Source organism: Lissotriton vulgaris, chromosome 8, assembly GCF_964263255.1.
Source record: "Lissotriton vulgaris chromosome 8, aLisVul1.2, whole genome shotgun sequence".
NCBI classification, from domain to species: domain Eukaryota; kingdom Metazoa; phylum Chordata; class Amphibia; order Caudata; family Salamandridae; genus Lissotriton; species Lissotriton vulgaris.
The window spans coordinates 1144151784-1144169828 of record NC_141696.1 but is presented as its reverse complement, the minus strand read 5'-3'; the positions used below and the strand labels follow the sequence as shown (position 1 = coordinate 1144169828).

The window sequence follows — 18045 nt, the reverse complement described above, 5'->3', positions numbered from 1 at the left end:
TAGTATCGTGGACAAATATCCAGAAGGTAACTGTTTATAGGTTTCACTTATACTTACCTATATACACTTACCTTCTAGTATTTTGATCCTAGATATTTTGCCCACAGTATTATGGCAGGACGATATTTTGGTAATGATATGTCGACATACCACGTGTAACCACAGCTTAAAATAATTATTATTGTTGAAAAACAAAATAGGAACAGAATTAATAAACCCTGTGGAATTTATTTAAACTGCACCTTCTAGAATCTAGTATAAGTAAAATGTGTGGACCTGCACTCTTACAAAGGATTCTTCACAGTGCAAAGTGGAATCAGGGTCTAAAACACAAACATGATGTGTTGAGTCGCAAATGTCTTTTCAATTCACAATGTCAACAATGTAATTGTGAATCATGTGCAATAGAGGGCGGCAAATAGGCACTCACCTTGGAATCTGCAAGGACACATACCAAAACTTGCACAAGCTCATGCGGTCCCTAATCATTGTGATGACTGTATTGGTCCAGAGGTTGAAGTGCATAAAAAAGTATAGGAAATATGATCAATGCAATGGGGTTGGAAGTCAGTGAATTTGGAGGCTAGGCAACAAGAAGTATGGGAACTATTAGTGTAAAATTAAAAAGATTGGGAACGTTGTTCTCAACAGACCCTGTCTACGGCAACTACTGTTTTTGTCAATAGGGAGACTTTTAATGAGTGACAGATCTCTGGAAATGACACCAAGGGCTTATGCAATCATTTTGTGATCATTGTATGCTCACTCTGTCCGCCGTCCCCTTCAGGCTTCCATCTTTGCATCACAGATGGTGTATGCAAACACCGCACTGCTGTGCGACCTGGCCACATCTAGACAAAAATGGCAACCTCTGCTAGGTAAGAACACCTTCTATATTTTAGATTTATAGTTCCATTTTACAACAATGGGCATGAATTATCAACATAGTTTCCAATCTCTTTATTCTGTAGTTCATAGGAGTAAATGCCCTTAATAAATGAATGACAGTTTGTGCTATTGGCCAATTGACAATTACATAAGCACAACTGGGATAATGTCTAATTGTTCCAATGACTCTTCATTCCACATTTTTTGGCCCAGTCCCCTTATACATTCATTTGAGGACTACTCAAACGGCACAATATGATGAATTGTGATATTTAGGGTTGAATGTCCCCAATTCTGCCTTATTTCACTGAAAATAACAATTTTCACATACTTAGCATTGTTGAGCTTTTCGTCGTCATTCAGGTCCTCCGTTTTCAAAAGGTCATACTTGATTGACCCTGGCTGAATCGCATCAATAAGATCCAGGACTGGCAGACTAGTGCTTATCTTAGAATCCTGCACAAAAGACAATCAATATTTTAATACGTCAATGATGTCTATGCAGATATTTAACACCTGTCCATATTGGAAAGAGAGTTGTGCCCGTCCTCAGTAATAGATGGTAGGACTGCTCCATATCAGATAAAAGCCTCTCTTTCTCTAGCACTGCCTACAGATGGTTACTAATTTAGGTTATATTTGTCTATAGGTGTCAAATGTTAAGAAATAGTACATGGAAGGGAATAGACCTGGAATTTGGGTGGCTCCATGTCCTAATTTTAAAATCTAATCAGGTAACTTAATTTTTAAAAAACAGGAATTTTGTTGTCATGAAAAATAATATAAAATTAGAAGCACCCACTGCCTCTGCCCCAAACTCTCAGAAAGGTGCAACTGTGTCATAAGGATGAAAAGCAAACCAATAACATTCTAAGCAGCTGGGACAAGGCTGGCAGGCGTAAATGTCACAGTGCTTTAACTGCATCAGTTGAGAACCTTTCCATTAATGGGGCTAATCAGATCACTTTTCTTCACCTCTAAGTAAGGTAATCATGCTGCTTCAATCATGCCTTCTCTACCCTAACCCTTACATTCAGCTTCAGTAAGCACTCTAGTTTCTCACAACCACCTCTTTCACCCACACAGTTCTCCCAAAATTTACCATTCCATAACACCAATACTGAAACTCTATCAACTGTCTTTATTTGTCTCATTCTTGTAATCTATGGGGCAAGAAATGGTGTGGGATCCAGTAAACAAACTACAGTGCTGCAGGATCCTGTGTTTCATATTTATAGTGACCTGCTCAATACACAACTCAAAATTACACCTGCTAGTTAGGCTTTCTTGGTTCAATTTGGCACTTGCTCTTCTATGTTGTCCAGGGATGAATTTCTGGTACAGCCCTGTTAAAAGGCTGAAGATTCCTGAGACTAATTCTTGAAAAATGCTTGAATATATACTGTGTCTCCTAAGGGAGAACAGTTTACAAACAACTTAAAATGCAATCTATATTTTAACTAGTGTCTTATGGTAAGCCAAATAGCAGCAGTTCATACCTTGAAACTAGAAATAGTTGAGCTTTTCTGAGCTTCTCTCAGGGTTTCATTTACCCAGTTGACAATGATCTCATCATTGACTTTCTGGCCACCTCCAATGTCTTCAAGGATATTCAGTGTGTACCTAAAAAGAAGTATAAAGTTGACTGATGCTTCATCGACATTCAAATGCGGTTGAGAAACAGTTCAGAATTAGCAGCCAAATTACACTGTTAAGCAACATTATACAAATGTGCTGTTTTCTATAGTAATTGATTGTAAATCATATGCTCCATTCCACGGACCGTTATTGTCCGAGTTGGTTGGTTGCGTCTTGAACAAGGGTGCTTTGAAGACACGTCCTTCATTTTTCTGGACTCTATCCAGGAACTGCTGTTCGGATATTGAGGTCTTATTGGTTGAGATCAGTTCCAAGCCAAGAAGAGATTTTGAGACAATTCTTCCTTCACAACCCTGTAGATTCGCTCACCCCAATAACCCTGTAAGGGGCACCATTTTTGCAATAAAACATATTTCCTGATGATGGTCTTAGAGACTACAGCTACAAAGACTGAAACGTCGACCTGCATACCATCTCCTAAGAAATTCATGTCTGGAAGAGGAATAATGAGCTATGCTTTTTAGTTGCTTTCACCTGATCAATAGGAGTGGTTGTTTTGTTATGAATTGTTTTGTTGAATTAATTTATACATTCTTTCATGACATTTTGCATTAGATTTAAAATATTATGTATCCCCTTCAATTAATTTTTAATCCAGCAATTAAATACAGAATATATATTTTTCATATAAATAGGTTCTCCCGTGTGTTACTTTTGCTTTAAGAGATTCATAAGTGTTGTTCTGTGGACTCAGGCGAGATAGTTCTTGTACGACAATCTCACTGATTAAGGTTTCAACAAGTAATGTGAATGATAGTGGTCAAACAAATCCCTTGTAGACGACTTTACCCTGTACCGTTTTCTATAGTAAGCTTCAGAAAAACCAGGATGCATATTTGCATGATAAGTGTGTTAACCTTACCAACAGATTATCATGAAATACAACCATGGAAAAACTTGAACTGGTAAGAATTGGAAGCACAGAGTCCCTGACGTTGATTGTATTATGGGATAACTAATGCAAGATTATGGGTGACTGTAGGAGGACCAGTAATTGGCATGGATTTACAGTATATAATACTAACCCTCAAAGGTTCTTATGAGAACTTCAATCATAAATATAGCTTGACATAGAGGAATGGGAGAGGTAGTGAGGAAAGGTGATATAGAAGAGTAGATTGAAAAGGGTGATCTGTTGTCCCAGTCTACGAGTTTTACACTTTGGAGTTGTTAGTTTACATCTGGTATAGGTTGAAAGTAGATGACATAATCTTCGTATTTCAAGTGTTCCATGTAAAAGGAATTGTTTCTCAGTCCTGTGCTCCATGGAACATGTCCAGTTCGCTAAAGCGCACCCGAATTTATGCTCTTAGTGTCAATAGAAAAGCCAAAGATTGAGCAATCTTGGAAGACATTGCTTAGTTGTAACAGTAGTTCTAATAGTTCCCCTTTCACTTTGACCAATTCTAATAAGCTCAGTGCCTCTATGAAGTCTTTCACACCCCTGATCCAACAAGAATTCCTTCAGGTTATCACAAAAGATTCAAGGCACTCAATGTACAAGCTAACCCCTTTGCCTTCAATGAAGAATGAATGGCCAATCTTTCATTCAGCATCATTGATTTTCTGAAGGCATCAATTAAACACAGCCACGTCCAAACAGTATTCAAATATGCCACCACTACTAAAGAAACCAACAGCGACCATAAAAATCTAGTAGTCATCGCATTTATATCCTACCATTGCTAAGCAAAGTATTGGACACAGAAACAACACAACCATGCTATTTTGTGGAAACATAACCCATCCTCCATACCCCACAATCTTGATTAGACTGGGAAGGGGGATGCATAACATTAGGTTATGTGGTCTTCTTGACATTAGGAAGCAATTGAAGTAGTGGTGGTATGATTCACGTAGTTATGATTACCAAAGGAAGTACAGCTTTATCTGCTCTGATTAAATGCTTACTTTGTGAGCTTCTAAGAAGTTCATCTCCTCAGCAATACAGTCAGTGCTGATATGTTTACTTGATCTTACATAATGTCCATACATTGACTTACCTTCTCATTAACTGCCAAAGCAAGGCGAGTGTTAGCGTGCGGTTTCCTGCATTGAGATCCTGCCCTGCAATTCCAACCAATGAAAATTTGGCTTCCTTTTTTCCCAGTGCCACAGCATAATTGCAGTTTTCAAGCTGTTATTAGGAAAAAAACAGTAAGTAAAGTCAAGACTATAGCTCTGTGAACACGTTCCTCACAGCAGAATAAAACCTATGACACAGACACAGAGGCAAGGTCAATCCAAACGATCTGGAATCTGGCTTTATCACTTGATGTTCTTCAAACTCCTTCTAAAGTGCATTATTGTTCTAGAAAGCATACTAACATTTTTTTTAAAAAACTTGACTTTTCCATTGCCAACAACAACAATTAGCACACCATGCCATTTAGGGCCATATGTAGGTGGCCAAATACCGGTCGGTAACGGCCGATTTTCGGCCGTTACCGACCTGTATTCGGAGTTTGAGATGTAGGGGCCTTAAAAATTACAGATTCGGTAAATTTACAGATTCGGTAATTTACCGAATCTGTAATTTGAGATGTAGGTGGCACTGTAAACAGCGCCACAGGGCCTTAAGGATTCGTTATTTACCACCAACTATTAGTTGGTGGTAAATAACGAATACCTGTGTATATGCAAATCTGGGCATGTACACCTGTGCCATGTGGCACACATGCATGCCCTAAGGGCATGTATGTGTGTCACATAGCACACAAGCACTGATCAGGGGTGCAACAGGGTGTCAAAGTGCCACCCTGCCACCCTGCCACCCTTGACTATTCGGTAATTTTACTGAATCGGTATTTACCGATTCGGTAATTGCCATTGATTCCTATTGGCCTTAAGGCTACATTTCAAAAGGCTTTGATTCCTGCACACACAATGGAAAGTAACACCAGACCTGCCCTCAGACAGTTTGAAGCCTTAACAGGGGAAGGGGAAGAACTTTCTAGTACCATATGTTGGGGTAGGACAGAGAGTCCCCTCCACACAAAGGCTGGCACTAAGTATAAATATTAGACCTCCAAAGCCCCTCTTCAGAACACTCCTGGATCCGTGGAAGATTAAGAAGAAGGACTGCCCTGATGCCAGAGGACTGTCATGCTGTGTGAAAGACCACCTTGCTGTCTGGGAAGGAAGATTGGACCTGCTTGATTTCATCCCAAGTTACCCAGAGTGACTCCAAGGATGATATGTTTCCCTTTGGGCCAGTATTCTCCCGAAACTATTACCACCTGCCCTTGTGATGAACATTCGAGCTAAATTTTACATTTTGTCAATTTTATCTTCCATCTACTAGGAAATTTTTGCTACCGCTCTGCCGCAGAAACAAATTTTCTAAGTGCAAAGCGGCTTTGTATTATCTTTTGCAACTTAATGACTGTGATGTTTGCTTTTCTTTCACAAGCTTTTTGAAGTGCACTTTAGACAAGAGAAGGAGCATGTTGTTTTTATACCAAAACATTTTTGGTAGCCCCTGTATTCATTGTTCATGTATTGCTGCTTACATGCCTATTGTTGCTGCTAATTGTATTACTTTTTATAAGACTGATTTTAATATTTAATAGCAATGCCTATGTATAATACTGGCTGCTAACTCTGGATTTAGTCTAGTTGCACTGCCACTTTAGCTACGGTCAAATTATTCTCTTTGCCTGCGGTTTTACTTATTTTAAATGGAATATGTGACTGTAATTCCTTTAATGAGTTTTTATTATAATGTTGTTTGTCACTATGTGTACCTTTTATGCTCTGTCTTTGAAAGATCGAATAAAGAATTGAATTGAATTGAATTGACTCCAAGTGTCAGTTGGCTGACGTCCTGTGTGAGCTACAGTGACGCAACAAGTTTCAGAGGCATCCCTGCAACTGCTCAGCTGACCTGCTGCAACTGGACATGCTTGGACCTGTATATGGACCTGTCTAAATCCTGCGACTGCTCTTTGCTGGAGAGAGCCCTGATCGGTAGGAGATGACCCCAGACCCTGGACCCTTGGCTAGCATGAGTGGAAGCTTCTCAAAACGAAAGGTGAAAACCCTGCAGTTTGGGCTCCTCTCGACTGCAAACGGGCCTGTCCGTACCCAGGCTCTACTGTCTGCGACGATCGCCAATGCGAAGTTCTTTCCACAGCGTCCGGCAACATGAGACCCATACTTTGCGCTAGAATAACAACATCCAGCAATGACTGCTGCCACAAAGCTACAACAACGACAGTCTGCAATGTTTGACTGGCTCTTTGTGCCACAGAGATGTCCTGTCCATACACAACACTCTGCCTACTCTAAGCACTATAGTGACGACCATCTGCAATGCTCAGACTTGTCCTCACAGCCTCCTACACCTCTAACAAAACCCTTTGCGCTGGACTAGGAAGGTAACTTTTCAGTGGGACTAACCTGGCTTCTGATATTTTATTTGTTAAAATTTACTATAATTGTTTACATCGATTTTCCTTGTTGGCATGTTAATCTAGTTCAATTGGTCACAGCATTGTGGGATTTAAAGATTGCTTTATAAGAGAGTTGAGCGAGTGGCAAGTGGTCAGGGCGGGGCCTAAGAAATTCTACACAGAGCAGAACACATAATCTCACTGCAACGTAATTTGAAATTCAATGCCTAATAAATCCTACTGTCTGTCCTTTTTTGCACTTAATTGAACCTCAAATTCTTCTATGGCCCCTCAGGAATTCTTGTTACTGGTTCCCTGTTCGATGCTGACTGACATTTAAAATGGCTGTCATATCACAGCCCAATTTAATAGCACACGTTATAAATCTCACGTAAATGAAATGCTGAGTTAGATTGCTAGGAGATTAGCAAATCCAAAACCTATCCTTTAAAAGTCACACTATGCAACCTAGCAATACCTAATAACTTGTTCATCTACAAATACTGCCAACGATTTGTATGAATTCACATACTCCCTCTCCCACTAAAGATCACACCTACCTCCTATTAATCTAATCTTCCACACAGCCACTGTATATATATGGAATGGGATAATCTTGATAACAAAAATAACCACAAAAAAAAGAAAAACACTAAATTGGGGTTCGGGAGGAGGGTGCTGCCCTGTATAAAGTGTTTTATGCCTTGTCAAGGATAGTAAGTGCTATATAATTGCAATTACAATACAAAGCACTGTATAATATAAACCTCCTGGCACACACTGATACTAATACCATAACACTCAGCAGTCGGGTAGTCCATTGTTGTTCATACAGACTGCATAGTAATTCCCTTATGCAGCTTGACATTCTTACACTCTTGTAAGACAAAACTGCACTGGATCATGTCAATCACACAGTAGTGTACCAATCCACAGAAATAATCCACCCCTCCCCAACTGAATTGTCATTGAATACCAAAGAGATCTGTCACATGCCAGTGTCCAAGTGAGGACTTTTAATTTATTCCACCGTGCAGGTCGAGACAAGCCACATGGGATGACTGCTTCCTGACATCTCACAATGACAATTAGATATGAAATTATATCAACGAAGGGCCTGATTACGAGTTTGGCGGTCCTGGAGGAAACCTCCATACCAGTGCCGCGGTCCAGGCTAGCCAAACTCGACTGCCGGCCACCCGCAAGATTAATCTCGTGGTCTGGAGGCAGTCCTTTGGCATTCCCACAAAGGTGCCTATTTAACCCGTTAACCGCAGCGGTAATTCCGCCGCGGTACGGGCGTTTTCGTGCGCGGGTGGGGCGCCGTCGGCCAATGGCTGATGGCAGCACTGGGCAGGTAGTGCTGCCGTCGGCCATTGGCCGACGGCAGCAATTAAGGGGTTAAAAGGCACCGCAATGGGAACACTAAAGTCTGTTACTGCACAGCATGGACTGCAAAGTCCATGCCGTACAGGAAAGGGGTTGACTGCATACGGGGGGTACAACATGTGCCCCCAGGCAGGCACCCTATGACCCTGAGGCAACAGGGGGCCACATAGGGTCCCCTTTATATCCTCTCCACCACAGTTTTCATGGCAGGCTCACTGCCATCAAATGTGCGGGGGAGAGCAAACTTGTAATATGTTTGCCGGAGCCACAGGGGCACCGTCAAACATATTACGACCTCAAGACCGCTGCAATTGGCGGTTGCGGCTGTCTGACCACTCAACTTGTAATAAGGCGGTCAGACTGCTGATGTGGCGGTGCCCGTACCGCCATCGTGGCTACGACGGTCAATCGGACTGCTGTTGTTATAATTAGGTCTTTTCAAGCAGAATTTTCCACCATTTCTGCCTCCTACCTATGCCTGCTCAGCACCGTACATTTTAAATACATTATTTCAGAATAGGCATCCCAGTATAGTAACCAGCGAAGCGGGCTATGATCATACTAAATACCTTAAAGGGAGCTGCACAAAGTTGCCAGCTTACTGAAAACCATAAACTGCATGCCTCTCACTCACACTCTCATATCCATCATACTGCTAAGGACTGTGCCCCGTAACATGATAACCACACCTCAATGGCCATCATGCACGACATGGAAACACTAGATGCACTAGAATACAATGCATTACAAAACAATGTATCTGTTTAACAGCTACACTGTCAAAAATCAGACCTCAACATGGCTTTGCACTTGACATGCAGGTTCTGCTTCCATGTCAAAAGCTACGCTTCCTGCAGTAAAGCAAAAGCTTGAGCAAGGATTGGGTGGTCATGGAAAATCTTTCTTTGTACAATGCTGAAATGATTAAGTATTCTGGTCATTGAACAGAAACAGTATTTAAAAAGAGCATTAATCAAAATCAGGTTTAAGATCGCATCAGCATAATTAACGATGTTCCAAAGCAGCTTATTCCAATGGTATCTCGAAGCTTGCCTTATAGCTATTTGATATGACTTCAGGGCTTAGGTACATGACTTTTTATCTGCTAAACGTTTAGCAGACAAAAAGACCTGTACCTTGAGGTTCCGTGACAATTGTAAGTGATGTTTTTCGACTCGCACGAATATGGTCGAGTCTGGTATCTATGAACCGCAAATGACGAGTTTAGTAAGTGTGCGCAGTTTCGCTGTGCTAACTTAAACCGTTCGTTTGCTACGTGGGTTTTTCACCTGTACCCACGGGTTCCATCTTAGATACGGCATCCATTTTGTCTCTTGCCCTCAAGTAGCCAGCGAACGGACGCTGTCCGCTTCGCGACCCTGGGACTCCCAAGATATTTGCGGAAGACACATGTCCTTTGTAAGTGTCTTTATGATGAGGGGGATGATACTGTAAGGCAGATGGCCCCGCTCGAGGCTCATCTCGCCGTGCCGGTTTATTGTCTCAGCCGTGCATCTCATTAGGCACGTCCCTTTGATGCCTGTAGCTCGTGTTTCCCGATACCTCCCCTTTTACACCCTTTCCGATCTCCCCACTGTCTCCGTCTTCCTCTGCACCTGTCTTTGTTCCTATTTCGATCTGTTTTACTGCCGATTGGAATGCGCTAATGTTGGGAAGATGGGTTTTTACAGTTGGGAACCGCCAAATGTTTCCGCACTTATGTTCCGGACCTTATGTGTATCAAAGTGACCAAAGCGACCCCTCTGGGGGATAATGGTGGGAACCGGGTTGTAAACCTTTGTGTACCATGTTGTCCTATGGGTAAAAACTGTATAAAAGGAGCGATCCACAGAACCAATTTGAAGCAGTCTCCCCAAGTTGCACGTGTTGTACTTGTCGTGACTTCTGTGTTCCCTGCAGTAAATAAACCTTGAATCTTTGACGCCGAAGGAAGTGTCCCGTGTCTCTGTCATTCGTACGCCGGAGCAGGTTACCCACGAAGGTTTCAGGTGTTGTGCCCTGGCACCGCTGGGTCTTAAAGAACCCAGTCCTTCAGTTGGCGCCCAACGTGGGGCTGCATCAGTGGTACCGGTCCAAGCCCGACGATCGTGAGGAACTTCGTGTGAAATCTCTGAGGGAAGGTGCACTCCGCTTCATCGATCCTGTTGTCGAAACAAGTGGCCCGAAGACTTTTCCCGCGAAGATTCCCGCCTCCTGACGGCTGCGACGGACTGCTGCCCTGACTGTAGACCTGTTTTGGCGCCTGGCGTAGACCTTGGTATAGCGAGACGATTGACGGGCCTTCCTGGAGACGCCATCGATCTTTGAGTTAAGTATTTGTGGGTCGCTCCCAGAGTTCTTGGTTGTTGACACTTTAGCGAGTGTTTTTGTTGTTGACGCTGTGTGAGTGTTTTTGTCGGTGACACTTTGCTAGCGTACTTTGTTGTGTTATTTGACGACTGCAGCCGCCAAAAACCGAGGGTTTTTGTTCTTTGCTGGGACTTGGTAAATCCCGTAACCCTTGAAGTTTGTGAAACTCGGCTAGTGTGCAAGATGCCTGGTCGTAGTACTTTGTTTAGTTGTTTCAGACCTTGTGGTGTGGATTCCCGACTGGAGGACTCGTGTCCGATACCTCCGGTTGGAACTCCGACTTATGAACTGTACAGTAAACATGGGCTAGGCCCGATTACTTTTAATGAATACTGGATCAAATACACGAAAAAAGATGGTGACCTTCGCTGGCCACCACATGGTAGCTTTGAGGCCCCGATCTTAGATAATCTAGAGGTTAAATTGTTCGCGAAAAAGTCAAGGCCGGCCATGTTTGATGCCTTTCGGTTGTGGCGTAAAGAAGCCCGACAGAAAGAAATCAGACAGACTAAGCGAAATCAGAGAGATAGTGCTGGTACCATTGTAAAGAAAGCAGAGCAATTTCAGCATGATAAGGAGGTTAAGGAAAAGGAAGTGTTTGACAGATTACAGCGTATGACTATAGATAAGTGCTATCCTGCTTTGCCTACGGAGTCGGAAAAGAAGGATGAGTCAGTTGAGGATCCTTTAATGTCCTATCTTATGAAATCGCCACCTCCGTACGTACAGGGTACCACAGCCCCTGTGATTCCCCCTGTACCTGTTCCTGCACCTATTCTTCCTTTGCCTGTTCCTCAACCTGCACCCGTTCTTCAGACTGTTCCTGCTCCTTCGTCTGTTGCTATTCCTACTGCTCCTCCGCTTCCACATACTCCTGCTCACGCTACTGCTCCTGCTCTGTTAACCCCTGCTGTTGTTTCTGTCTCTACTCCTTCACTTGTTAGTCCTGTGTCCTATACTTCTCCCTCTACTCGTAGTCGTAACTCTCCTCTTGCGGCTAGCTTCTTTCACTCGCTCGGACCTGTTCTTGGGTCCGCTGGTTCAGATGGTCCTCAGAGACGTAGTCAGCTTCCTGGTAATAGGGAACGTGCTTCGCTATATAATATGGCGATGGGTTGGATGACGCACCCCCTTAGAAATCCACCACGTGTTGTGCTCGACACGTTTTGTCAATTCAATATTCCAACCCAGAGATTTGTGTTCGAGGAAATGTGTAAGGTCCTTCGCGATCAGATATCGGCCGACGCACCTGACGAGGTGCTGACCGCTTTGTCTGATCTACAGCTTCAGTTCTCGGCTGGACTGATAGTGGATACCAATGTTCGACGTGCTGTTGAACGGTTGCTATCTTTTCGTCCCACTCCTATACCTCAAGCCTTGTTTGTTGAGGATATTGAAAGACAGCCAGATGAGTCTGGTCAGTTTCCTATGCGGGAAGTTCCACCAGTGTGGATGCCAGGTAATCCTGGGGCAAACCCCCCGATCCCGCCATTCTTCCAGAGAGTATGGATACATCTCCCATGGAAAAGATCAGAAGTGTTACAGGTGAAGCAATCTTTGCCTGACCCTCGCAAGAATCCTGCAGGGTATTACAAAGAATTATCGCAGCTCGTAGATGCTACGGTAATGAATCTTGCCGACATTGACATGCTGTTTGGCAATGTTGTACCGCAACCGGTATGGGCTAAGATTCGTCAGGAAAACCATCCGAATGAATTAGGTGGTGCTTGGGCTGCCATTGTAGCGGCGGATGCTCGACAAGTTGGTGGTGCTAAACCCGAGCAGCTGATTGCTGATCTTCCTCAAAGAATAATCACGTTAATGAAAACTCTTATGCCAGCTATGAGGGTAAATTGGGACAAATTGTCAGCTTGTAAGCAGAAGAAGGACGAAAGTGTCTCCGACTTCTTTACGAGGTTCGAGGAGGCATTCATCGACCATAGTGGTCAGGATATGAGCACTGAGGGTGGTCAAAGGTTGTTTGTGGATAAATTTGTTTCGAACTTATTGCCCGATTTGAGCAATAAATTAAAGAATTCGGAAAGTGCGTGGGCCGTTTCTACTTCAGCTCAGATATTGGCTACGGCACAATATTACGAGAATAGAGAGAAGGAGGAAAGCGACCGTGCCGATAAAAAGACGAAAGAGCTTAAAACTAAAGTGCTGCTTCAGCAAGCGTATCCTCCACGTTCGAATCAGAGTACTTCGCAACAAAACAGATCGCAGCCGCAATCGAATAGATCACAATCTCGTAATGACTCCTCTTCCCAAAGATCATCGTTGGGGTACAATGAATGTGCCTATTGTAGACAGGAGGGTCATATCAAATTCAATTGTCCTGTTCTAAACGAACGTAATAGTGGTAACTCATCTAGAGGAGGTTGTGGTGGTTCGCAGCAGGCACCACGTGGTAGAGGTCGTGGTGCTCAGAATGATCGTTCAGATAATTCATCAAATTCCGATAATTGTTTTGATCAACGTGGATCGTCGCAAGGACGATCTGCGCAGTACAATGTAGACGATTATTACGTCGATCAGGGAACTGACGACGGTAATTACTAGGACAGCCATAGACAAGGAGAGGGAGTGGTATCAGTTCCGGTTGATCAGAGAGGGCCTTACGTCGCAGTTGCTACATCGGGCGTCGTTGAGCCTTTTCTGTTGGACACTGGTGCAGCGAAAAGTTCCATTAAGCATTCGAAACTCCCTGGCGCACCTTTGTCTGGCTTAACAAATGTTTCCGTTGGATTCTCTGGCGCCCCCGTTAGCAATCCAGTTTTGCGCCCTTTGCCCCTTAAAATTGGGCCTCGTGAGCTAGAAGCTCCGTTGATTTTAACCACGGGTTGTGGTGAAAATCTTTTGGGCCTGGATTTGCTTAAACGTTTGTATGCAACTTTGTATTGTTCTCCTGCGGGTGTAAAGCTTACGTTGGGAGAGAGGGTTGTCTCTCCCATGTACTTGTCTCTCGATAAGCTTCCACCGGAATTGAGTTCTCTTCCTGTGTCTTTGTGGGCAACAGGTCCCAACGATGTGGGCCTACTTGATATCTCACCTTATGTTGTTCAGTTGAAATCTAATGTGCGGTTGCCACGTATTCCCCAATATCGTATCTCTCTTGATGGTGAACGAGCACTGTTAGCGATCATCTATGATTTGATCGAGAAAGACGTTATTGAGGAAACACAGGGAAACGTGTGCAATAGTCCTGTACTGCCCATTCTAAAACGTACTGATCCTTCGAAACCACCTGTTTATCGTTTTGTTATCGATTTACGGGAAGTGAATAAAATTGTGATTCCTCAGTTCCCCGTTGTGCCTGACATCACGGCGCTACTGACTCTGATTCCAGCTTCTGCATCGTGGTTTTCGGTGATTGACTTGAAGAATGCGTTCTTCAGCATCCCGATTGCAGAAGAGAGCAGAGACCTTTTCGGTTTCTCTCTTGGTGGGCGCAGCTTCCGGTTCAAACGCGCTCCTCAGGGCTACTGTGAAAGTCCATCGATTTACAGTCAAGCCTTGAAGGGTCAACTGGATGCGTTTAGGTTGCCGGCCGGTGCGGCCTTAATCCAATACGTCGATGACCTATTGGTAGCTGCAGATACTCAGGACATTTGCAAAATTGCTACGGTATCGTTGCTGCAACATCTCTGCGAGTTAAATCACAAGGTGTCACCTTCTAAACTCCAATATTGTTGTCAAGAAGTAACCTATCTAGGTCACTTATTGTCAAAGGAGGGAAGGCGGTTGACCCCAGAGAGAATTGCAGCGATTGCACGAATGGCTGTGCCAACAACCCAAAGAGATGTGCGTGCCTTTTTAGGTATCACGTCGTACTGCAGGCAATGGATTCCAAATTTTTCATTGCTAGCGAAACCATTAGTGGCTCTTACGTGCAAGGATGTTTCGACTCCTTTACCATGGACGGAAGAATGTCAGAAAAGTTTTTCTGAATTACGTGATTCATTGTGTTCGGCTCCTGTGTTAGGTACTCCTGACTATAGCAAGCCGTTTACATTATATGTTCACGAGAGAGAAGGTTGTGCGTTGAGTGTCTTAACGCAACCTTTTGGTGGTAAGCAACGTCCATGTGCATATTTTTCCTCGACCTTGGACCCGGTAGCTAGAGCATTGCCGAGTTGTTTGAGAGCAACAGCGGCAGCCGCGGTCTCCATCCGACAATCAGCAGGATTGGTCATGGATAATATGCTTACGGTGATGGTTCCGCATGCAGTCGATACTCTTTTGAATCGTACGAAAACTCAGCACTTGACGAGTGCGAGGTTGTCTGGTTACGAGTTGACGCTGTTGGCAAGCCACATTCAAATAAAACGTTGTAATGTTCTGAACCCGGCAACTTTGTTACCAATTAGCTCAGAGTCAGATGAAATAACAGAACACGATTGTTATTTGAGGACAGAGGAGGAAACAAAAGGTCGAGTGGACCTTAAAAACACCCCATTGGAAGAACCAGATGGTACACTGTATGTGGATGGTTCATGTTTCAAGTTGCCGAATGGTGATGTGACTACTGCTTATGCTGTTGTAACGTTGAATACTGTTGTTGAGACTGCAAGATTAAATCAGAATTCTGCCCAGGCTGCAGAGCTGATCGCTCTCACTAGAGCGTGTGTGTTAGCGAAAGGGAAACGTGTGAATGTGTTTACCGACAGCCAATATGCATTTGGCGTCGCCCATAGTTTTGGACGTTTGTGGAGAGAGAGAGGTTTTCTAACATCGCATGGTACGAAGATTCAGCATGGCCAGCTTGTGAATGATCTTTTGGATGCACTAACGTTGCCTAAGCAAGTTGCGATTGTCAAATGTAGTGCGCATCGTAAGGTGACGGATGATGTTGGTCGAGGTAATGCGTTTGCGGATGAGACTGCTAAGGAGACTGCCCGGAACCTTAGCACTCGAATGTATGTGACGAGTTCGGTTAGGTGGCCTACAGAATCGAGTATGTGTGAGGACACTATCGAGAGTGTGAAAGCAATTCAGAATGAGGCCACCGACACTGAAAAGACGAAGTGGAAAGAAAGTACGGGAAAGTTGGATGCGAATGGTTGTTGGATTGATTTGTCGGATCAGAAAAGATGGATGTTACCCGATGCGTATGTGCTGGCCGTTGTGACAATGGCGCATGGGTTAGCACATATTAGCGCAAAAGGTATTTGCAAGTTGTTGTCCCCTGTGTGGAAGAATGATGGTATTACGAAATGTGCTGAACGCTTGGTTAAGAACTGTATGGTGTGTATGATGTACAATCCTGGCAAGGGAACCCCAACTCCTCCTGGCAGTTTTGCTCCCCCTTCATGTCCCTTTGAGGTGATTCAATTGGACTTCATCCATATGGAGAGATGCAATAACCTGAAATACGTTTTAGTTGTGGTTTGCGCATTCTCCCGATGGATCGAGGCCTATCCTCTCAAAGACAATACTGCTTTGTCTACTGCGAAAATCCTACTGAAGGAATACTTTCCTCGGTACGGAATGCCTAGAATTGTGTGGTCAGATAACGGAAGTGAGTTTGTGGGGAGTGTGATGAAGAGTGTATGCAAGGGCCTTGGAATTAATCAGAAATTCCATAGTGCCAACCATCCCCAGTCAGCTGGTTTGGTTGAAGGGTATAACGGCACCCTTAAACTAAAACTAGCAAAGATTCAGGCTACGACTGGTCTTTCGTGGCCTGACGCTTTACCCTTAGCATTACTGTCAACTAGGGCGACTGTACACTCCCGAGTAGGGCTTAGTCCCTATGAAATAGTGTTCGGTCGTCCTGCGAATGTTTGGGGGGTTCCTAGGCCAGGTATTTTTCGTGATCTTGAGTATCCAATGTTGATCGATTATCTTCATGACTTGACTGCTAAACTGAGGTTAATTCACCAACAGGTTCACGAAGCATTGCCGACGCAGACGGAGGGTCCAGGCCACCAGCTCCAGCCCGGAGATTGGGTGGTGACGCGGAACTTTTCGCGCAAGACCAACTTGGACCCGAGGTTTACTGGACCCTACCAGGTCCTCCTTGCCACGAGAACTGCAGTTCGTCTTGAGGGGCGGAAGAATTGGGTGCACGCCACCCACACGAAGAAAGTCCCTATCCCGTTGCCAGCAGACTCGTGGGTGAGGAAAGGCATTGCATCAACCGAAACCGAAGGTTTGCCGGCGTTTGTACCTTTCAGCGACGCACAACCTGTCGGAGAATCCTCAGTGCAGCAGAAGGACACTGTTGAACATTTGTCAGCAAAAGACTCAAGACCAAAACATTCAGCTGATCAACAGGACGCTGTCCCTTCAACGGATCCTTTGTTTGACGAACAGACACGTCCTGGGAAAACCCGATACTTTTTGCGATCTAGCACCAGAGACTAATAAAAGATCCTGTTCTGTCCCTTGATGATTGCATTATTCCGTTTTCCACGATCAGTTTGAACATTCGTACCATTGTAATTATCTTGTACATATTCATTGAGCTTCGTTCCTTACACTTTTTGCTTCCACAGCTGAGAAACATTGTTTTTGCATATACACTTGTGAAATAAAGGCCGTAGGGCCGCGCGCGTACTTCCTTCTGGTTAGTAGGTCTTGACGCTAGGTTAAAGACCGTCGGTTCCTGGGAACTCCTAGGGATTGACTATTGCTACACAGAACGAAGTGCGTCAAGAAACGTTGCGGACGGTCATAGGGAATGGCATTCTCGAAGCTGAAGGATTTGGAAGGAGCTCAGGCTCATAGATTCAAGCTGCAGCAACTCAGTCGTACCAAATGTTTTATATTCCAAATATTCGTATTGTTTTTGACTGTTTCTGCATTATTGGCGGGTGGGGTGTATTACACGATGTCTTACTTCTTATCTTCTGCTACACCTACTCCTACCCCTGACCCTAAACTTACCTCCACTGCTTCTCCTCATTCTTTTCATATCTTACCTGAACACGAGCAGGCTAGACGTGCAGAATTCCGCAATAATTCCTTTATTCAGCTCCTCCATCAGGATCAGTTATTGGTTAACACTACTAATTGTTGGGTGTGTGGGTTGATGCCACATACTACGGATAAGGGAATTCCATATCTGGTGTTACCGTATAGTTCCCAAGGGTCTGCTCGAGCATTTCAGACAATGTTTCGAAGCGCACTGGGTTTCCACCCCATTCGAGAACCACGTTCTCCCTACTCTGGTCCTACCTCGTATCAAAAACCTTTGTCTATAGCAATAGAGGATTTAGATAGCGATATCTATGATCCTCGCTTATTCCCGAAGAAGAGGTACAAGCATATAGGGTCCTAAGTAGAGGCGAATATAGTGTGTTCACTAGTGAAAAGCAGCTTAAAAGCTCGCCTCCGATAT

The 18045-nt window shown here is 44.0% G+C and overlaps 1 protein-coding gene across 1 annotated transcript in view; it reads right to left on the bottom strand.

Annotated features, from left to right (window-relative positions):
• LCP1 (lymphocyte cytosolic protein 1) overlaps positions 1-18045 on the bottom strand; it is a 203954-nt gene that overhangs the window by 11701 nt on the left and 174208 nt on the right. Inside the window, exons 13-15 of the mRNA XM_086935004.1 lie at positions 4551-4684; positions 2388-2511; positions 1220-1344 (exon numbers count right to left, since the gene is read on the bottom strand). Coding sequence (XP_086791130.1) covers positions 1220-1344; positions 2388-2511; positions 4551-4684 — 383 coding nt within the window. The remainder of the gene's footprint in view (positions 1-1219; positions 1345-2387; positions 2512-4550; positions 4685-18045) is intronic.